The sequence below is a fragment of the Coregonus lavaretus genome (genome assembly GCF_964263955.1).
Source record: "Coregonus lavaretus genome assembly, chromosome: 27".
NCBI lineage: Eukaryota > Metazoa > Chordata > Actinopteri > Salmoniformes > Salmonidae > Coregonus > Coregonus lavaretus.
Window position 1 is genome coordinate 33,599,350 of NC_140014.1, and position 24,265 is coordinate 33,623,614.

Sequence of the window (24,265 nt, forward strand, 5' to 3'; positions counted from 1 at the left end):
CTCTGTATGCTACTTGTCATAATTGGAGGACTATTACGCACAGTGCCACCTGAATCCACATTGCAAAGATACAAACAATAATAAGACATTTTGATTAGTCAACATTTTAATTCAGTTCATATAAATAGTTGCAAGAAAACAAAACTAATAAATACCGAAGTAACAGACTAGTAGGCCTAATGAGCGAAACACTCAGTGGTCACATTTATGATTTTGTTCATAGCGTTTCATCACTTTATGTCCATATGCTAGGCTACAGTGTCGTTGTCCTCGAAGTGCAGATTCCATTTCTATAAGTGCTGTCACATTCCATGTTGTCCGGTTGAAATTCATCCACACTGTAACCACGACTTTTCAGAGCCGTGGCATAGTAATCTATTGATTCCTCCGTTGCATTGTCCATCCACCGCAGGCACAAAATTCTTTGGAACGAACGTTTGAAATTGTCTGATAAAAATCCATACAGTATAGGATTGGCGCAGCTGTTTGCGTACCCCAAAATCACTGCGAGTTGCATGAGTGTTGCGTTATGGTGCTCCACAAAGACATTAACGAGCTGCACAATGTGAAAGGGCATCCAACAGATGACAAACACAGTCACCACCATCAACACCATCAGAGTGATCTTTCTCTCCGACTTCTTACGCTGCTGCCAGCCTGCCTTCATTGCCACCACTCTCATCTTGGCGATGATGAGGATGTAACACATACAGATCGCAATGACTGGGAACAGAAAGCCCATGAGAAAGGCATAAATCACAAACACAGCCATCCACTGGTTCACTGGCTCTGGCATCTGAATGTTGCAAGCGAGCGAACCGTCCAAGTTTGGAACGGTCGTGGAAAATATAATAATGGGCAAAGTTACCAGGATAGAAAACATCCAAACCCCAAAGTTGACTATTTTAGCTATTGTGGGTCTCCTGTACCGGGAGGCTTTGATGGGGTGCACAACCGCAATATATCGGTCTATGCTAAGTACAGTTAAGCAGTAAATACTCGTAAACATATTAATAGCGTCAACACTTAGAACAAGTCGGCAGAGAAGGGAGCCGAAAGGCCAGTGATGAAGGAGTGAAGATGTCACCAAGAAGGGGACACTCAGCATAAGTAACTCGTCCGCGATGGCCAAGTTCAGAATGTAAATATTTGTTGCCGTTTTCATTTTGGCATATCTGAAAATGACATAGATAACCATAGAGTTCCCGCATAGTCCGACCAAACAGACAACGGAGTAAATGAAGGAGATGAGGATAGCGCTGCCGTGAGACTCGCTGTACGTTCCGTTCCCAGACGAGTTGTTTATTGGGGAAAACCCGTCCTCCAGTGTTAGATTCCTGAAAGAGCTGTTAAGGAGCATTTTGGCCGTTTTTTCTCTTCAAAAATATCTTAAATAACCCTTCTCAGACAGTGCTACTGTCCAGATAACCCATCTCCTCACCGCAGTTGATCGGTGGTGCAGCGCGCAGACGGTGCGTTTCAGGACCATGGATAGCTACGAATGCTGTAGTCATTTGAGAGACGCAGCTTCAGACGTCGTAAAATGACGTAACGGTGGGTATAGGCTAGATCCTAATCTATATACACCACTGTAATCTGAAATAGAAATGTCGTTGAACGTCAAAACACACATTCAATTTCAACTGATTGATTGGTAAATTGCTGCAGAGCCTTGTCTTTTGATGACAAAGCACAATAGTTAAATGTTTCCACTAGTTTTCTTCATATCAGCAATTTCACAATTAAATCAAAACACACTCAGCACTATTGAAAATGTATGAGACTAATACAACTGCATACATTGTGTTTTGACATATTGTGATATTTAACAACAATGATGTGTCATCTTCCTTAGATTTTCATCTTAAAATGACAATCAAAAAGCATACCTGGCATGTGTAGGCTACAGAGCACAAAGATAGTCTTCATTTTGAAATAGGTGAGCTGTCATACCAACTATAATTATTACAGACGAGAAAATCACAAATAATCTCCACGTCATGGGGGAATGTCACAGATAATTTCAAATAAGACAGTGTTATTTTTTAATTAATGTTTAATTAATAAAGTCAATGGAAGTGCGTCATACTCAGATCACAGTATGGCCCTCTGGTACACAAACAGATTAGAGACTCACTCTAGAGACGGGGTAGGTAACCCTGATCCTGTAGTGCTGCATGCGCTTCATGCTTTTCCTTAAAACCGACCTGGAAGACCAGGTGTGTTGAATTTAGTCAATCATTGAACTGATCAATTAGCTCAGTGGGTCAGGTGTGGTGCCTAGTTGGAACAGAATCCTGCAGTACTCGCGACACTCCCTGCTCTAGGACTGAAAATCAAAGTAAGTAAATACAGTTTCATGAGGAAAGTTAAATGCAATATCTGTGTTGACAAAGTTATTAGGGTGAGGCACATGGGCTACTAACAGCTTACTACACATACACTTAGTATTACTTTCTTAGCTACAGTATACATATCTCCCTGGCATATTACATCATTTATGCAGCAGCATACAATACCTTTTTGGACTCACCTTTTTGTGCTGTGCTCACTTGAACAGGAAGGTGGCACAGCGGTTGTTGGTGGGCAAATTTTGACCTTAAAGTCTGGCATTCTCTGGATTTATGGTGCTTTCAAGACAATTGGGAACTCTGAAAAAACAAGGTCGAATCATAATGATGTCAGTGACCTTCAGGTTGTAGCTTTAGAAAGAGGCCCGAGTTCCCGATTTACAATTCCGAGTTGGATGACTGTTCAAAACATATTTTCCCAGTCCGAGCTCTTTTTTTCCCCGAGTTAACAGTTGTCTTGAACTCACTGAAGTCAGATTTCCCAGTTCCGAGTTAAGTTGTTTTGAGCGCGGCAGAAATCATGCTGGATTGACAGCATGGCCAATGCTGAATGTTTATCATTTTAAGCTTGGAAAAGAGACCCTTGAACCCAGACTTGAGACCACACAGCCACTCCACTGAATAGCAGGCTAGTGATTGCATTGCAATGCTTGCAGTTATCCACTGATTCCTTCCAAACCAATCATTGTTGAATTTGCAATTTCCAACTTGTTGTGTAATGTTTATGTCCAATGGCCAAGGAGCACCGATAAGTTTTATCTATAATTTCTCTTCATAATTTCTCTTCATATGACAAGGATTAAAAAGGATTTGCCAGTAGATTGTCAACTTGATTCATGACTGCTAGCTAAGATTTTGAAAGTATGTTGACATGATCAGTCCAAACAAAGCTACTGTAGATATAACGTGATTTGACGTCATTTTATCTGTGGCCAATGACCTTGAGCCTTCTTAGATGGGCACTGTTAATGTAACTATGGCAGCACCCAAGGGGCTTGAATTTTCGAGCTCTACCCTTAGATTTGGCGGTGATGTAGTGTCCGAATGAGTGACAGAACACTGAGCCAATCACGGCGCAACTAGAGAACATTACCACCCCCTACGCTCCGTATTTTCCGCTGGCTGCCCCACCACCACAGAAAGCACTGAGCTAGGCTGAAACACGTGCTGCCTTACTCAAGAAAGCAAAAAAAGAGACCATGTTTGTATGCGGCTTTATTAACTCAATGATTTATTTATTTTTTACATTGTTTGCAAACTGATATGTGACATGTATTAATGCCAAAATTACATGCAAAACAGGCAATACGTTTTAGTACCTGCCCTGAATGACGGGTCGCCACTGAGAAACACACTGCATTCAGTTGGGTCAGCCATATCATTTTTGCTAGCATTGTTCTCAGAGAATGACTGCATGATTGCCCTTGAAATGCAACAAGCAGCGCACACATACACCGTCTCAGTATGTGAGTGGAACAGACTCCTATCTCTCGCTCCCTCCTGGATGCACACCGGTTCATTTGGCAGGTGTTTTTCATACTCCATAGGCCTCCTACTCATCTCTCTAGCTCATGTTTTATGATGACTGACTCAGCTGATTTGGATGGGCAAGAAATAAACCAGTTATTTCACTGGGAAAGAGCTCCAAAGCCAATGAAATACAATGTGTTTGTTTGTTGGGATACTGTGTATGCTGAGACAAAATGGTCTCTCTCTGATTCAATCACTGTCACTGCAAGCTGTTTCCAACTACTCAATGGGGATTAATGAAGTTAGATATTGAACTTGGCACGAAGCAATATCTATTTTTTCAAGCAGTATATCAGCTATAAGTGTTTTTTCAAAACACCCACAGTAAATGCACCTGCACTTAAGACAGGATTGCACATCAAACATGACTCTTGAAACACTCAAATGCAATGTCATGGAAGTTACATTAAACATGTAACAAAAAAATACAAAAAATAAAGATTCCTATGCACAATATCACAAAGTATCCATTTTGATTGACAGCATATCTTTACTGTCAACCATAACCAGTAGGTCTGAACCTGTCGTGTAGAGTGATTTAACAGGCCTAAACAAATCAAGTACTTAATACAAAAAACATTGATTTGATTTGAGTAGCGTCATATGGAGACAGACGGTACAGTACCACTACTATGGGGATGGCTCATCTCAGCCCTCCAGTGACTCTGAGTTCCACTGCTGTTCTGTAGCCTTCCACCGCTTTGTCAGTCAAGCCCATGTGGCCTCTGACATCAGCACGGAGCTGGCAGACCAGGGCATCGTTGGGCTGGAGGAGAAGAGCTAGGGAATACACACACACAGTAAAACCAAGCCCAAACAGTTTGAGGCTGTCTATTCATAGCTAACTATAGTTTTTAAAGTCATAACACTTGAATTCTCCACATACACCTTATGAATTGAATGGTCTTGGTCTATGCTAAAACAATCAATTTAAAGATTTGATTGAGTTCCATGCAATCCCACTATCAACAATACAATCAAGTCAACAAGTATGCAACAGCACCTAAAAAAACATTATTTTATTAAATCAGTGGAACTGAATTAAAATAAATGTATGAAATAATGGTATCAGAGACCCAACAGCAGTGTGTGAAACATAGCAGCCCTGCTGACAGAACAACAGGACGGCTGTCATAGCACCCAGCCGGCCGGGTCACATTCATCACCCAGGTTTAATTAAAATCCTTGGCCACAATTGCTGAATCTAATCTGGCAGGCCAATCACAAGTCATTAGGGAAATAAGACCCATTGGCTCAGTTGGCTGGAGCATGGAGCCTGCAATGGCAGAGGTTGTGGGTTTGATTCATTACCACATGGCCTGCAACACAACACAATGCACTGAACCACATATCCTTGAGACAGACTGATTTAACAGGCCTAAACACATCAAGTACTTAATACAAAAAACATTTTACACTACAGCACAATACAACCATCTGACCTTGTAACTTGTTATGACAAATCTCTGTACAATATCTGGTACACATTGGACTAAAACTACTCAACAGTGAACACATTGAGTAGCAACTCGCATGCCCCGCCCACCTGAGGAGCTCCTCTCCCTTTCAGACATTTATTTGGGTGCAAAATCCACTTGTCACTTAAATCTCGCTGGATTGATTGCTTTCATTTTACTCTCGACTATTTTCCACTCATGCATGTGCAATTATTTTTTTCGCTAACGTAAACGTTTGTAATGACTTGTCAAACACACTCCAGTAATGGCTGAAATGGCCTCAATGGAATACATTGGCTTTCCGTTGCATCTATAAAAACGCTTATGCTCAGTCTGGATTTAACGCACCATCTCGACAGTTACATCACAAGAAAGAGACAAAGATAACTTTATTTTGGTGGGTGTTTGATTTTTCGTGCAATTGAAAAAATATATGATTTAATACAGTTGAAATGTTTACAAATTAGATGCGCTGAAATAAAAGCAACTTCTGAAAATAACACTTGGATTATAGTGATATTATGTCTGATCTCGCAAACAATGTAAAGTATATATAGATAGGTATAATCTAGAGCCAAGCAATTTATTTTAAATGTATGGGTATCCTTCCCTTGACACACTTGTTGAATTTTGCAACAGAATGTGACAACAGTAATTACAGTTTTTTCCAACTGCTTACACACAAACTCTTTTCATGTCACACGATTTTTGAAACCTCTCACTCAAAGTGCAAAACTACACACCAAATCTCCAAAACCATAAGCTATTTCTCAGCCTTTGACTCAGTTGTCAATTGCATAAAACACTTTTTTCAAAACAAAAAACACAATTCTCTACCTAAAACACAAAAATCTAACAGGAAGTGACTTGCTTTCCTTTTCCAAACACAACCAATCAAAATGCTACACTTATTCACCAGGTCACACACACACACTCCTCACATGTGCAAACACTAATTGCTTAACTGATCACTAACCAATCACTGCTTTACTGTAGTATAGGCCTATAAATAGATCAAAGGTCAGATTACCTGTTTTGAACAATGGATGCCAACAATGGACAGAGAGCAAGAGGAGTAGGAGGGAAAGGCAGGGGACAACAACGAGGACAAATTCAAAGACGAAGAGTTGGAAGAGGAAGAGGACGAGGGCAAAGAAGAGAAGGAAGGAGAGCCATATCTGATGAGATTAGGGCAACACTTGTTGATCATGTGATCAACCACGGTTTGACCATGAGAGAGGCTGGATTGAGAGTAACTCTAAGCCATCCATTTACTGCACTGCATTGAATGAATGAGGTTGGTTATCATGCTGTACTAAAAAAAAATTGTACATTGTTTACAGTTCCTATGCTGAACACCTACTGTGTTTGAGTTCTGTACAGAGTGGAAAGGCAAAGACATCATGGAGGACGAGGACGCTTGTTTACAGATGTACAAGAGACTACAATTATAAATATGGTTTTGGCCAACAATGCAATTAGGATTCGAGAGATAAGAGAGCATATCTTGAATAATGACCCCATATTTAGCAACATCAATGCTGTAAGCCTGTTGACCATACAATGCATCCTTCAACGGCACCAAGTGACGATGAAACAACTTTACAAGGTGCCATTTGAGAGAAACTGACAGTCAAGAATCTGCGAAATTACTTTGTAGAGGTATGTATGCAACACTACTTCCAGTACTTCAGACATACCATATTTACTCATCTGTATATCCTTTTGTCTGTTACAGAGAGTATTGGAGATGGATGCCCATGTAATTCGCCATTAATTTATTTATGTGGATGAGGTTGGCTTCAACCTCACCAAAACCAGGCGCTGCGGAAGAAATGTAATAGGACAGAGGGCAATTACCAACGTCCCTGGACAGCATGAGGGTAATATAACTGTGTGCTGCCATCACTCAAAACGGGGTCCTCCATCACAATGCCACACTGGGTCCGTACAACACCGGCCATATGCTCACTTTTCTGGATGCAATTTACACAATGCTTGTCCCTGATCCAGATCAGGAGCCTGCTAGATTTGTGGTTATATGGGACAATGTTAGTTTTCACCGGGCTGTTCTGGTCCAAAACTGGTTTGCCACCCATCCACAATTTGTAGTTTTGTACCTACCCCCATATTCACATTTTCTAAATCCCATAGAGGAATTCTTCTCAGCCTGGCGCTGGTAAGTGTATGATCGCCAACCCTATGCCCGCATGCCGCTTCTCCAGGCAATGGAGGACGCATGTGGGGACATAGAGGTTGCCTCTGTCCAAGGTTGGATACGCAATGCTAGGAGATACTTCCCTCGATGTTTGGCAAGAGAAAACGTATCTTGTGATATGGATGAAGTATTGTGGCCAGACCCAGCCCGGAGAAGAGATGAAGCGTAGCTTAGCACTGGTGACTGCGCCCCCCCTACCAATTCCTGGACTGCCCCCCGGGACCCCACACACACAATTGTGTTCTTTACTGTATTCTAAAGAATATACTTTTGGTTTACATATGTTTATGGTTTTGTTGTATGCTACTGTATACAACTAATGTTTGGCCTAATAAATATTTTCAGTTTCTACATTGCATTGGTGTTTACAGTGAACTTGTTACCCCTCTCAGCAGATTACTTTCACTGTAGAACATTGTATTGAAATGTAGATATAAGCCTATGAAAGACCAAAGAGCTTTAGATTTAGAACAACAGTGTTTACATGGTATATCCAAAAATGTACTATTATGAAAGAAGTGTTTGCCATTTGATGCAAATGCTTCATTCTGACATTTTGAATGCAGTGTTACATTTTGAAGGAGATGTGAGGCATTTTGTGTGTGCAGTTTTGGGAATTGTGTGTAGAGTTTTGAAAAAAGGAGACATCGTTTTGAAAACGTGTGTAAGCAGTTGGAAAAAACTGTAATAATTCAGTCTAGACAATGCAGATGAGCTCAAATAGGCCTAGAGACAGAGCAAGTATTTGGTGGTTGCAGCCCTGTTCCACCCCTTTTATATTAATTTATTGTCCCCCACCATGAAATCGGGGAGGGACTGTGGTTCACATGTTAGTCACAGTGATATCTCAGACAGCGCTGGCCAGATTTTGACAAAACTTTGGTGAATGATGCGTCTTGCCATAGTGATCTGGCATTTACAAAATTACACTGATTGGCCCAAGGCGTGAGCTATAGTAATTAACTGAAACGTTTTAGTCACACATGATATCTCAATTGGCTGAAAGGGGGCGCGGTATCTCAATTGGCACAAGGGGGACAACATGTTTACTGTTGCCTTGTTCATGTATGCAGTAGCCTACACCCAGTGTATACATGCTTTTTCCATGACAGACTGGCCAGTTGAAAGCTATGATCCCTTATTGATGTCACTTGTTAAATCCACTTCAATCAGTGTGGATGAAGGGGAGGAGACAAGTTAAAGAAGGATTTTAAAGCCTTGAGACATGGATTGTGTGTGTGCCATTCAGAGGGTGAATGGGCAAGACAAAATATTTAAGTGCCTTTGAACGGGGTATGGTAGTAGGTGCCAGGCACACCGGTTTGTGTCAAGAACTGCAACGCTGTGGAACACTTTTGACACCATGCCCAACGAATTGAGGCTGTTCTGAGGGCAAAAGGGGGGAGGGGAGTGTGCAACTCAATATTAGGAAGGTGTTCCTAATGTTTGGTATACTCAGTGTATAGCTACAATACAACATATCCAAGTTATTCGATGAAATGCTGAATATGGCAGTACACTGGCAATCATCCCTTAATGTACTCAACAGCCTGCATTCTATAAACATGGACCAAACACGCTCTCCTGACTGAGTGGATGATCTTCAGAGAATTATCTTTCTTCAGTGACCATCCATTACTGAAGCAGGAGACTGCAATTCCCCACAGGATCCACATTATCTCATTACCAACCAGCCTGCTTAGAACTAACATCAATGGGTTTGATGGTGTATGTATCCAATGAGGTGCCATCAGAGCCATGTTATATGTCTTGGAAAGCAGCATACATGTTGCACATCTGCAGGTTGATGACTGCTCACCCCTCAAACGCCTTCCAGCACTTGGGGTTAATCTCTGCTACCAACGTGAACTGGAGGACCAGATTGGAGTTACGTACGAAGTTAAAAAATGCCAACGCATGAATTTAAACAGACTAAATCACTGTAACACTCAATTTACATTTAACAAAGTGCTAGAATTACACTTAAAGAATATGGCATGTTGACAGCGGTCTTTGTTTTAAATAGAAAGTTGCCTGGTTTCGTTTTTACCTAAATGCAGCAAATACATATCTTAGCAACAGGATGGGAGTGAATACAAGCCTGAGTACAAAAAAGATGATGGATACAATGTGGAGACTATTTTATTCACATAAATATGTCTGACCAGGTTGAATTAATGTCAATCCACCCCCTCGTTGCCCTATCAAGAACAGCACAAGAGCCAGAAGTGGTCTGCTCTTCAATGCTCAACAATATGACAATTAATAAATTAATTCACAATGTAGCTGCAGTAGATGACTCATAAGTGAGGATACACACATTACACAATACACTTGGTTTTGAAGGACATTGATAAAAATAATTTCAGTTCCCTATTAGCATCACAGGAAAGACCCAGTAGAAGCACAAGAGGACCATCCTCTGTTCTCCAAGTAGATTCTAATCTGAATAACATGTTTGCAGAGCTGTGTATACCAGGTAGTTGAGGGTCAGGATTCTGGGTTGTGCTTGAGTCAAAGTTAAGGGTTGGGGTTGAACCGGGAGGGCAGATGGATGTGTGCGTTGGAGCAGACAGGGTTTAGGTGCAGGACAGACAGGAAGTCTCTCTGAGCCCGTTTGGTAGCCTGCGCGTGGCCGTAGTCCATGCAGGTGTTGCCCCGTCCCACATAGGCATCTAGGAAGCTGCATGGCCTGGCGGTAGGCTTCTACTGGCTTCTGGAGCTGACCCAGCCTGGAGGACATACACCCGTCCCACACGCACATGCCGGCATGCACGCAGACACACACGTATGCACACTGACAGACACACACACACACACACACAGGCTATAGAGTTCATAATAAGATGTTATTTTGTCCTAAAATCCATTCACATAGAAAATAAACTTCACCAACCATCTAACTGGGCACATTTAAAGATCCTGTAAAACACTGTTTTGTTCAGGATAGCAACAACCACTACTCTACTCCAAGTGCATTAACACTCCTCTCCAAATGACCAGAGTTTTCAAAGGAGTTGCTGTATCCCAGTATATGTGTTCTGGGCCAATACCATTATAATCCCCCCTCCTAAAAAGAGGGAAGGACACTGTCAGGAAGGATCACAACCTTTAGATCACGTGTCAAACTCATTCCACGGAGGGCAGAGAGTCTGTGGGTTTTCACTCCTCCCTTGTACTTGATTGATGAATTAAGGTCACTAACTAGTAAGGAACTCCCCTCACCACGTTGTCTAGGTCTTAATTGAAAGGATAAACCAAAAACCAGCAGACACTCGGCCCTCCGTGGAATGAGTTTGACACCCCTGCTTTAGAGCATGTCTAAATTACCTATTTTTCTCTGAAAACCCACTTTTTTTTTCTCCGCAGCTCTCTGAGAGGAAAACTTTATCTCGGCATGTAAAAATGGTTTTGAACATTTCCACAGCAATGTGAAAGATGTTAAAAGGTCCCATAGGATTTCTCTGTAAGAAGCGTTCCAAAAAGGCTTTCTGATTTATTATTCTATGTGCTGTACACAGGGAGAGTACAGAGACAGTCTGAAAGGTTTCTACTGTTCCCAACACAGGTAGTCTGATTAAAATGTGTCGAACAGTAAGATGAGTGTCTTAAGGATTTGTGATACAAGGATTTGGCCCGCGGGTCAATGTTGTAACACTACACTGATTTCTTCATCTTCTGAACCGATCATGACCACATTAGAACAATAACCATCACAGTTAATTGAAATCATCAATCATTCTTCATAAAAGGTCATGCAGTGTTTATGGTCTTCAGACAAAACGCAAATATTAATTCACTATTAATGGCAGCATAAATTGGATTACCCAACTGGAAATTATGAATACCATGAAAATAATAATGAATAGCATGGTTTGGATAACAATTTGAGATAGTACATGGAATTTACTATCAAACCCTGAATGTAGAGATGCTTTTGAAGAATAACATGTTATTGCGTGGTAAGAACTGTTAGACGTGATAGGGTGTCAGGGTGTCTATAGCGAGTGTGTGGGGGGAGAGACCTGTGATGGTAGACTCCTAGGGCATCGTAGATGGTGACTTCTCAAGGAGGCAACTTTGAAATCCTGCAGAAGAAAGACCGTAACGTTACACCACAACAACTTCACTGAAGACACCATGGATGAAGTGATACAGTATCATGAGTGGTGCTACTGAACACATTACTATGTGACATTGTTATGGTACTGTATCACTATATGAATATGGTACTCCCTGTATATAGCCATGTTATGTTTTTACTAATTATTGTTATTCATTATTCACTATTACATTTTTTATTTTACCTTTTATTTTATTTTTTTCTGCACTGTCGGAAAAAGGACACCTAAGTCAGCATTTCACTGTTAGTCTACACATGTTGTTTACGAAGCATGTGACAAATCAAATTTGATTTGATTTGTAAAACAGAGATATGCAGTCAACAACAACCCTGCTTGTGATGAATAATTGAAGAATGTGAGAACTCATCGCCTGGGGCGAATACATACAACCTAGCTCTCTATCCACCATGTCCTAACACATACAACCTAGCTCTCTATCTATCCACCATGTCCTAACACATACAACCTAGCTCTCTATCCACCATGTCCTAACACATACAACCTAGCTCTCTATCTATCCACCATGTCCTAACACATACAACCTAGCTCTCTATCTATCCACCATGCCCTAACACATACAACCTAGCTCTCTATCTATCCACCATGTCCTAACACATACAACCTAGCTCTCTGTAGCTCAGCTGGTAGAGCACGGCGCTTGTAACGCCAAGGTAGTGGGTTCGATCCCCGGGACCACCCATACACAAAAAATGTATGCACGCACGACTGTAAGTCGCTTTGGATAAAAGCGTCTGCTAAATGGCATATTATATTATTATTATTATTATATTTATCTATCCACCATGTCCTAACACATACAACCTAGCTCTCTATCTATCCACCATGTCCTAACACATACAACCTAGCTCTCTATCTATCCATGGTGTCCTAACACATACAACCTAGCTCTCTATCCACCATGTCCTAACACATACAACCTAGCTCTCTATCTATCCACCATGTCCTAACACATACAACCTAGCTCTCTATCTATCCATGGTGTCCTAACACATACAACCTAGCTCTCTATCCACCATGTCCTAACACATACAACCTAGCTCTCTATCTATCCACCATGTCCTAACACATACAACCTAGCTCTCTATCTATCCACCATGTCCTAACACATACAACCTAGCTCTCTATCTATCCACCATGTCCTAACACATACAACCTAGCTCTCTATCTATCCATGGTGTCCTAACACATACAACCTAGCTCTCTATCCACCATGTCCTAACACATACAACCTAGCTCTCTATCTATCCACCATGTCCTAACACATACAACCTAGCTCTCTATCTATCCACCATGTCCTAACACATACAACCTAGCTCTCTATCTATCCACCATGTCCTAACACATACAACCTAGCTCTCTATCCACCATGTCCTAACACATACAACCTAGCTCTCTATCTATCCATGGTGTCCTAACACATACAACCTAGCTCTCTATCTATCCACCATGTCCTAACACATACAACCTAGCTCTCTATCTATCCACCATGTCCTAACACATACAACCTAGCTCTCTATCTATCCATGGTGTCCTAACACATACAACCTAGCTCTCTATCCACCATGTCCTAACACATACAACCTAGCTCTCTATCTATCCACCATGTCCTAACACATACAACCTAGCTCTCTATCTATCCATGGTGTCCTAACACATACAACCTAGCTCTCTATCCACCATGTCGTAACACATACAACCTAGCTCTCTATCTATCCACCATGTCCTAACACATACAACCTAGCTCTCTATCCACCATGTCCTAACACATACAACCTAGCTCTCTATCTATCCACCATGTCCTAACACATACAACCTAGCTCTCTATCTATCCACCATGTCCTAACACATACAACCTAGCTCTCTATCCACCATGTCCTAACACACACAACCTAGCTCTCTATCTATCCACCATGTCCTAACACATACAACCTAGCTCTCTATCCACCATGTCCTAACACATACAACCTAGCTCTCTATCTATCCACCATGTCCTAACACATACAACCTAGCTCTCTATCTATCCATGGTGTCCTAACACATACAACCTAGCTCTCTATCCACCATGTCCTAACACATACAACCTAGCTCTCTATCTATCCATGGTGTCCTAACACATACAACCTAGCTCTCTATCTACCCACCATGTCCTAACACATACAACCTAGCTCTCTATCCACCATGTCCTAACACATACAACCTAGCTCTCTATCTATCCATGGTGTCCTAACACATACAACCTAGCTCTCTATCCACCATGTCCTAACACATACAACCTAGCTCTCTATCTATCCATGGTGTCCTAACACATACAACCTAGCTCTCTATCCACCATGTCCTAACACACACAGTGGCTTGCGAATGTATTCACCCCCCCATGGTATTTTTCCTATTTTGTTGCCTTACAACCTGGAATTAAAACTGATTTTTGGGGGGTTTGTTTCATTTGATTTACACAACATGCCTACCACTTTGAAGATGCAAAATATTTTTGTGTGTGAAACAAACAAGCAATAAGACCAAAAAACAGAAAACTTGAGCGTGCATAACTATTCACCCCCCCCCCCCCAAAGTCAATACTTTGTAGAGCCACCTTTTGCAGCAATTACAGCTGAAAGTCTCTTGGAGTATGTCTCTATAAGCTTGGCACATCTAGCCACTGAGATTCTTCGTTCAAATATTTTTTATTGAACACACACAAGAATGGTGTATAGGTATGAAAGACACGTGTCTCCAGTTCTACCAATTTTCTTCTGTTTTGCCTACTCCTGGCAGTCTGAAAGGAGATGATACAGCCTCTCAAATACGCCTTCAGCGTTTCCCACAATAATGCTGGGGAAGTCTCTGTGTTGTCGTTGGTATCAAAGAAAAATGTAATTTGGTCTTTAAGATGTTGGTTATGTGAGGAGTTGAGGATTCAACCTCCAGACCCTCTCGTTTGGTACGATGTCACCCAATCTCAGGGAGAAGGTGAGTGGACTGTGGTCAGAGATTATAATATCATGATATCTCACATTACAGGTATAGGGGAGTAGTTTAGCATCAACCAAAAAGTAGTCAATTCGAGTATATACATTGTGAACATGAGAGTAAAAGGAGTATTCCCTACCCGTAGGATTAGAGATCCTCCATATATCAAATAAGTTTGATTTTTTTATGTAGGTATTCAAGAATTCGCTTGAATAGGAGGTAGGGGTTCGCCGGGTAGAGGATCTATCCAAATATTGGTCTAGTACACAGTTAAGGTCCCCTCCAATGACCAGATTAGTATGGGAGATATCTGGAATCAGGGCAAGGACTCTTTTGAAAAAAGAGGGGTTATCAATGTTTGGCCCATAGATATTTAGTAGAGTTACAGAAGTAGAGTGGATCTCTCCTATTACGATCACATAACGACCCTCTTTATCCACAATAGTGGTTTTATGTAGAAAGGGAATTCCTTTCCGTACCAGAATCGCTGTGCCTCTCGTTTTGGCAGAGAAGTTAGAGTGATACACTTGCCCCACCCACTTACATTTAAGTCTGTTATGAGAATTTTTTTTTTCAGATGGGTTTCTTGCAAAAATATAATATCAGACGAAAGTGCTTTCAAGTGGGCTAGGACCTTGCCTCTCTTAATTGGTTCGTTTAAACCGTTGACATTCCAGGAAGTGAATGTAAGCCCCGCCCTCCTCTCAATTGTAGTTCCTATGGTGGCCTGCATAACATGTAACTCACTAAAAAGGTAAGAAAGCGCACCAAACCATCACGATCATCATATGTAGCACCTACACCCGAGCAGTATCCAACCCACCCCTCCCCCCCCCGCAAGCACCTTTACTCTCCACCCTGTTCCCCTACTTTCCCCAACCTTTACCCCCCCCCCCCCCCCCCCATCAACCCACATTTAACAGGCATACACAAATAGGACAGAAAAAAATATGAAAATAAAAATAACAAACACATTGTCTGGCTGATGCCAAAAAAGCACTGCGCGACCTCGAACAAGAGGTAAAACAAAAATAAAATCCGAACTATACGTTCACCTCTCACTATCCTAGAACTTCTACTAACATATGAACTGAGGAGGCTCCCGCGCTTACAGTGTTCAATTAGCATCTAATAAACCTAAACAGAATAAATTGCAACTTAAACATATTGCGCACTTAAGGTTCATCTTGGGTCAATCCCTGAGATAAGCAAGATGTATCATCACAAGATTCTGTTGCTAAGCAATGTCGGTCTAAACATAAACCATCAGTAACCGACATAGACAGCAGTACAGTTACATATTGTGGGTTAGGAGATGGGAACAAGGATTTTGATAAATTGAACGTACCCCCCGATAAAAAACAAATAAACAAATAAAATAAATAAAATAAATAATAATAAATAATAATAAATAATAATAAATAATTAAAAAATAATTTTAAAAAAAGTGATATATATACATGTGCACACATACACACACACATACCCATCCACACACACACATACATACATGTGCATACCTACATACATACACACACACACACACACACCTACATACACATACAAACACATGTATACATACACGTGCGTATATATATATATATATACACACACACATATACACACGTACACATACACACATATACATACACACACACATACATACACACACACACCTACATACAAACACATGTATACATACACATACAAACAATATACATATAAAATAAATATTCTTAAATATATACAGATACATACACACACATACAGTGGGGAAAAAAAGTATTTAGTCAGCCACCAATTGTGCAAGTTCTCCCACTTAAAAAGATGAGAGAGGCCTGTAATTTTCATCATAGGTACACGTCAACTATGACAGACAAAATGAGGAAAATAAATCCAGAAAATCACATTGTAGGATTTTTAATGAATTTATTTGCAAATTATGGTGGAAAATAAGTATTTGGTCAATAACAAAAGTTACTCAATACTTTGTTATATACCCTTTGTTGGCAATGACACAGGTCAAACGTTTTCTGTAAGTCTTCACAAGGTTTTCACACACTGTTGCTGGTATTTTGGCCCATTCCTCCATGCAGATCTCCTCTAGAGCAGTGATATTTTGGGGCTGTCGCTGGGCAACACGGACTTTCAACTCCCTCCAAAGATTTTCTATGGGGTTGAGATCTGGAGACTGGCTAGGCCACTCCAGGACCTTGAAATGCTTCTTACGAAGCCACTCCTTCGTTGCCCGGGCGGTGTGTTTGGGATCATTGTCATGCTGAAAGACCCAGCCACGTTTCATCTTCAATGCCCTTGCTGATGGAAGCAGGTTTTCACTCAAAATCTCACGATACATGGCCCCATTCATTCTTTCCTTTACACGGATCAGTCGTCCTGGTCCCTTTGCAGAAAAACAGCCCCAAAGCATGATGTTTCCACCCCCATGCTTCACAGTAGGTATGGTGTTCTTTGGATGCAACTCAGCATTCTTTGTCCTCCAAACACGACGAGTTGAGTTTTTACCAAAAAGTTATATTTTGGTTTCATCTGACCATATGACATTTTCCCAATCCTCTTCTGGATCATCCAAATGCACTCTAGCAAACTTCAGACGGGCCTGGACATGTATTGGCTTAAGCAGGGGGATACGTCTGTACTGCAGGATTTGAGTCCCTGGCGGCGTAGTGTGTTACTGATGGTAGGCTTTGTTACTTTGATTCCAGCTCTCTGCAGGTCATTCACTAGGTCCCCCCGTGTGGTTCTGGGATTTTTGCTCACCGTTCTTGTGATCATTTTGACCCCACGGGGTGAGATCTTGCGTAGAGCCCCAGATCGAGGGAGATTATCAGTGGTCTTGTATGTCTTCCATTTCCTAATAATTGCTCCCACAGTTGATTTCTTCAAACCAAGCTGCTTACCTATTGCAGATTCAGTCTTCCCAGCCTGGTGCAGGTCTACAATTTTGTTTCTGGTGTCCTTTGACAGCTCTTTGGTCTTGGCCATAGTGGAGTTTGGAGTGTGACTGTTTGAGGTTGTGGACAGGTGTCTTTTATACTGATAACAAGTTCAAACAGGTGCCATTAATACAGGTAACGAGTGGAAGACAGAGGAGCCTCTTAAAGAAGAAGTTACAGGTCTGTGAGAGCCAGAAATCTTGCTTGTTTGTAGGTGACCAAATACTTATTTTCCACCATAATTTGCAAATAAATTCATTAAAAATCCTACAATGTGATTTTCTGGAAAAAAAAATCTCAATTTGTCTGTCATAGTTGACGTGTACCTATGATGAAAATTACAGGCCTCTCTCATCTTTTTAAGTGGGAGAACTTGCACAATTGGTGGCTGACTAAATACTTTTTTTCCCCACTGTACATCCATACACACACATCTACATACACAAACATTCATACCCCAGAATAATAATCTATACTAATTTAAAATATACACATACATAATACTAAAATGCTAAGAGAAAATAATAATAAAGTACAAATAATAATTATTATATGTACGCACACCTACACAGACACAAGGACCACGGAGGGCTGGTGGGAATCATATCGTGAGAGCGGGCCAGGCTATGACAAAGGCAGAACAGCACAAAGCATCAACTTGCTATCCAGGTGTCTGCTTCTGCCCCTTCCCAACCATCACCCCCAGACCCCTGCAAGCAATAAATACATGGTATGGTAATAGGAATAATGGTATGGGGGAATATAAGTATATCCATCCGAAAGTGTCAATGATCCGACCTGGAAGGCCCCCCAAACAGGCATCGCTCTAAACCCAGTCGGAATGAAAGTGAAATTAACGTTAAATGAGAGCTCTGACCGCCCTCCATTGGTCAGCTCAGCGTATTACATGTTCGGTAGCCCTTGCTGAGACCGTTTAATACGGTTTCACCCGTTATGGTATAGTATGGATTCGAGTCCATGAGCAGACCCTAACACACAATGACAAGGCACTCTAACCTGTACGGGGGATTGGCGTATATTCCCGGATAAACTTCTCTGCGTCCAAAACCGAGGAGAGCCAAATCTGCAAAGCAACCGTTCGAACGGTACTCTCGATTTTAGTGTCCAGTTCAGCAATAGTAGTCTTAAGATCCTCCGCTATTGCAACACGCAGTTCTCCCAAAGCCCGGGTAAGTTCTGTAAGTGTCACGTTGTTACCTGTGCCTTCCGCAATGTCTGTCTCGTTGTTTGGTGGGGAGTAGGCCTCCGATGTGGATTTATTGTCCTTTGGTCGCTTATTACTCGGCATTTTCACATAGAAAGTTATAATATTGTATTAGAAAGAAACGTTTGTTGTAAGTGCCATAAAGTAAATTAGGTTAGATTATTTCGCAAAAAAGTTGCAGGAGCCTCTCACACACAGCCGTTCACTCCAACATGCTAGCTCCGCCCACCCCCACTGAGATTCTTGCCTATTCTTCAAGTCAAAACTGCTCCAGCTCCATCAAGCTGGATGGGTTCCGCTGGTGTACAGCAATCTTTAAGTCATACCACAGATTCTCAATTGGATTGTGGTCTGGCCTTTGACTAGGCCATTCCAAGACATTGAAATGTTTCCCCTTAAACCACCCGAGTGTTGTTTAGCAGTATGCTTAGGGTCATTGTCCTGCTGGAAGGTGAACCTCCGTCCCAGTCTCAAATCTCTGGAAGACTGAAACAGGTTTCCCTCAAGAATTTCCCTGTATTTAGCGCCATCCATCATTCCTTCAATTCTGACCAGTTTCCCAGTCCCTGCCGATGAAAAAGATCCCCACAGCATGATGCTGCACCACCATACTTCACTGTGGGGATGGTGTTCTCAGGGTGATGAGAGGTGTTGGGTTTGCGCCAGACATAGCGTTTTCCTTGATGGAAAAAAAGCTCAATTTTAGTCTCATCTGACCAGTGTACCTTCTTCCATATGTTTGGGGAGTCTCCCACATGCCTTTTTGCGAACACCAAATGTGTTAGCTTATTTTTTTCTTTAAGCAATGGCTTTTTTCTGGCCACTCTTCCATAAAGCCCAGCACTGTGGAGTGTATGCCTTAAAGTGGTCCTATGGACAGATACTCCAATCTCTGCTGTGGAGCTTTGCAGCTCCTTCAGGGTTATCTTTGGTCTCTTTGTTGCCTCTCTGATTAATGCCCTCCTTGCCTGGTCTGTGAGTTTTGGTGGGTGGCCTTCTCTTGGCAGGTTTGTTGTGGTGCCATATTCTTTCCATTTTTTAATAATGGATTTAATGGTGCTCCGTGGGATGTTCAAAGTTTCAGATATTTTTTTATAACCCAACCCTGATCTGTACTTCTCCACAACTTTGTCCCTGACCTGTTTGGAGAGCTCCTTGGTCTTCGTGGTGCCCCTTGCTTAGTGGTGTTGCAGACTCTGGGGCCTTTCAGAACAGGTGTGTATATATACTGAGATCATGTGACAGATCATGTGACACTTAGAATGCACACAGGTGGACTTTATTTAACTAATTATGTGACTTCTGAAGGTAATTGGTCGCACCAGATCTTATTTAGGGGCTTCATAGCAAAGGGGTTGAATACAAATGCACCCACCACTTTTCCCTTATTTATTTATTTCATTTCACTTCACCAATCTTTGGACATGAAATCCATTTCAATTACAGGTTGTAATGCAACAAAATAGGAAAAAACGTCAAGGGGGATGAATACTTCTGCAAGGCACTGTATCTCAGTCATAGTAAGTTCATTTTTTCCTCAATAAAGTAGCTGTCAGCAAAGTCATTGCTTGTAGAAAAAAAGTCAAGCGTGACTGTTAGTTAATGCAGGGTTTCCCAAACTCTGTCCTGGGGCCACCCCTGGGTGCACGTTTTTGTTTTTGCCCTAGCACTACACAGCTGATTCAGATACCCAACTCATCATCAAGCTTTGATTATTTGAATCAGTTGTGTAGTGCTAGGGCCAAAACCAAAACGTGCACCCAGGCGGGCCCCCAGGTCCGAGTTTGGGAAACCCTGAGTTAATGGATGAAACATGTCAAGGTATGGTAACCCATAACATAGCAACAACCTACCATGAACTTGCTTGCCTTCATCTGGGTCTTGCCCAGCAGAATGAGGATGGGAGGTGAGGGTCGGTTGTTGGTGGCTGCCTCTAGACAGGCAATGGCTTTGGCATCATTCCCCAGGAAAGACTGGACTGCAGCCTGCTGGATAGGACATGACCCTAGAGCTGGTGGTGGGGAAGGGCCAATATAAATATCACAGTCTGTTTGGAATGGTCCGTATAAGACAGTTGTTGAGTCCTAAATGGCACCCTATTCACTATACTGTAGTGCAATACTTTTGACCAGAGCCCTATGGGCTCTGATCAAAAGTAGTGGACTATGTAGGGATTAGGATATCATTTTGGACACACAAAGTGAGTTCTGCCATATAGCATCGGTCTGTGAGATAGCAATGGCTTGTCAGTCAGGGAGATCATATTGTGCTTCCTTTATGCATAGAATCTTTGTACCTTTGTTCATCTCAGCAGCGTATTTGATACAGAATCTGGTCAGGTCAAACTGTTCCATGTCACACAGATACTGTCCTCTGGAACAGAGCAAGAGCATGTAGAACTGTTAATACATAGTACTGTTACTGTATTCTAAAATAATGGTTGAAGTCACTCCTATAGACTTACAGTAAACTCAAGCCTGATACAATATCTTACCTGAGAAATGTAACATTTATACAGCAAAACGACACCTGTAAGTCAAGGACAATAGCTTTTATGTATGTGACAGAAAGGTAATGGTAAGCCCCTTTACCTCATGATATAGAAGTGTTGTGCACCTGGCTTCATGTGAGTGGCTCATGTAAGATTTGCTCTCTTCAGATCATTGACCTGTTTAGATCAAAAATAAGATAAGAACTATAAATATAAAATAAGTTTATAAATCAAAAAACTAAAAATCATGGTGACGGCATCGTGCTTACATTGCGATAGGCTTGGGCCCGGCAGATGTATCCTCTGATGTAGGTGGGGTCCACCCTTAAGGCATTGCTGAACATTCTGGTGGCTTCATAATTCTGACCCATATTCAGCAGGGTGGGAAATTAACACCAGCCAAATGCTGGTAGATTTTGGCATTGGCTGGTACATGTGTGTGTGTATACAGTGGGGGGAAAAGTATTTAGTCAGCCACCAATTGTGCAAGTTCTCCCACTTAAAAAGATGAGAGAGGCCTGTAATTTTCATCATAGGTACACGTCAACTATGACAGACAAATTGAGGAAAAAAAATCCAGAAAATCACATTGTAGGATTTTTAATGAATTTATTTGCAAATTATGGTGGAAAATAAGTATTTGGTCACCTATAAACAAGCAATATTTCTGGCTCTCACAGACCTGTAACTTCTTCTTTAAGAGGCTCCTCTGTCCTCCACTCGTTACCTGTATTAATGGCACCTGTTTGAACTTGTTATCAGTATAAAAGACACCTGTCCACAACCTCAAACAGTCACACTCCAAACTCCACTATGGCCAAGACCAAAGAGCTGTCAAAGGACACCAGAAACAAAATTGTAGACCTGCACCAGGCTGGGAAGACTGAATCTGCAATAGGTAAGCAGCTTGGTTTGAAGAAATCAACTGTGGGAGCAATTATTAGGAAATGGAAGACATACAAGACCACTGATAATCTCCCTCGATCTGGGGCTCCACGCAAGATCTCACCCCGTGGGGTCAAAATGATCACAAGAACGTTGAGCAAAAATCCCAGAACCACACGGGGTGACCTAGTGAATGACCTGCAGAGAGCTGGGACCAAAGTAACAAAGCCTACCATCAGTAACACACTACGCCGCCAGGGACTCAAATCCTGCAGTGCAAGACGTGTCCCCCTGCTTAAGCCAGTACATGTCCAGGCTCGTCTGAAGTTTGCTAGAGTGCATTTGGATGATCCAGAAGAGGATTGGGAGAATGTCAGATGAAACCAAAATATAACTTTTTGGTAAAAACTCAACTCGTCGTGTTTGGAGGACAAAGAATGCTGAGTTGCATCCAAAGAACACCATACCTCTGTGAAGCATGGGGGTGGAAACATAATGCTTTGGGGCTGTTTTTCTGCAAAGGGACCAGGACGACTGATCCGTGTAAAGGAAAGAATGAATGGGGCCATGTATCGTGAGATTTTGAGTGAAAACCTCCTTCCATCAGCAAGGGCATTGAAGATTAAACGTGGCTGGGTCTTTCAGCATGACAATGATCCCAAACACACCGCCCGGGCAACGAAGGAGTGGCTTCGTAAGAAGCATTTCAAGGTCATGGAGTGGCCTAGCCAGTCTCCAGATCTCAACCCCATAGAAAATCTTTGGAGGGAGTTGAAAGTCCGTGTTGCCCAGCGACAGCCCCAAAACATCACTGCTCTAGAGGAGATCTGCATGGAGGAATGGGCCAAAATACCAGCAACAGTGTGTGAAAACCTTTTGAAAACGTTTGACCTGTGTCATTGCCAAAAAAGGGTATATAACAAAGTATTGAGAAACTTTTGTTATTGACCAAATACTTATTTTCCACCATAATTTGCAAATAAATTCATTAAAAATCCTACAATGTGATTTTCTGGATTTTTTTTCCCTCATTTTGTCTGTCATAGTTGACGTGTACCTATGATGAAAATTACAGGCCTCTCTCATCTTTTTAAGTGGGAGAACTTGCACAATTGGTGGCTGACTAAATACTTTTTTTCCCCCCCACTGTATATATATATATATATATATATATATATATATATATATATATATATATATATATATATATATATATATATATATATAGAGAGAGAGAACAAGTATTTGATACACTGCCGATTTTGCAGGTTTTCCTACTTACAAAGCATGTAGAGGTCTGTAATTTTTATCATAGGTACACTTCAACTGTGAGAGACGGAATCTAAAACTAAAATCCAGAAAATCACATTGTATGATTTTTAAGTAATTAATTTGCATTTTATTGCATGACATAAGTATTTGATACATCAGAAAAGCAGAACTTAATATTTGGTACAGAAACCTTTGTTTGCAATTACAGAGATCATACGTTTCCTGTAGGTCTTGACCAGGTTTGCACACACTGCAGCAGGGATTTTGGCCCACTCCTCCATACAGACCTTCTCCAGATCCTTCAGGTTTCGGAGGCAATACGGACTTTCAGCTCCCTCCAGAGATTTTCTATTGGGTTCAGGTCTGGAGACTGGCTAGGCCACTCCAGGACCTTGAGATGCTTCTTACGGAGCCACTCCTTAGTTGCCCTGGCTGTGTGTTTCGGGTCGTTGTCATGCTGGAAGACCCAGCCACGACCCATCTTCAATGCTCTTACTGATGGAAGGAGGTTGTTGGCCAAGATCTTGCGATACATGGCCCCATCCATCCTCCCATCAATACGGTGCAGTCATCCTGTCCCCTTTGCAGAAAAGCATCCCCAAAGAATGATGTTTCCACCTCCATGCTTCACGGTTGGGATGGTGTTCTTGGGGTTGTACTCATCCTTCTTCTTCCTCCAAACACGGCGAGTGGAGTTTAGACCAAAAAGCTCTATTTTTGTCTCATCAGACCACATGACCTTCTCCCATTCCTCCTCTGGATCATCCAGA

At 41.7% G+C, this 24,265-nt stretch overlaps 2 protein-coding genes across 2 annotated transcripts; both read right to left on the reverse strand.

Moving 5' to 3' along the window:
• Positions 1-253: 253 nt before the first annotated feature.
• On the reverse strand, positions 254-1,360 carry sstr1a (somatostatin receptor 1a; the record flags this gene model as incomplete). Its single annotated transcript, XM_084144306.1, has 1 exon — positions 254-1,360. The coding sequence occupies one exon, from the start codon at positions 1,358-1,360 to the stop codon at positions 254-256; it is 1,107 nt and encodes a 368-aa protein (XP_084000432.1).
• Positions 1,361-9,680: 8,320 nt separating this feature from the next.
• Positions 9,681-21,861, reverse strand: LOC311103109 (uncharacterized protein). The gene is made up of 6 exons (XM_084144645.1): positions 21,608-21,861; positions 21,439-21,515; positions 21,144-21,220; positions 20,701-20,858; positions 11,582-11,644; positions 9,681-10,353 (listed from the first exon to the last, which is right to left on the reverse strand). Exons 2-6 carry the CDS (start codon positions 21,471-21,473, stop codon positions 9,997-9,999), a joined length of 690 nt encoding a protein of 229 aa, XP_084000771.1. The 5' UTR covers positions 21,474-21,515; positions 21,608-21,861; the 3' UTR covers positions 9,681-9,996.
• Positions 21,862-24,265: the final 2,404 nt, after the last annotated feature.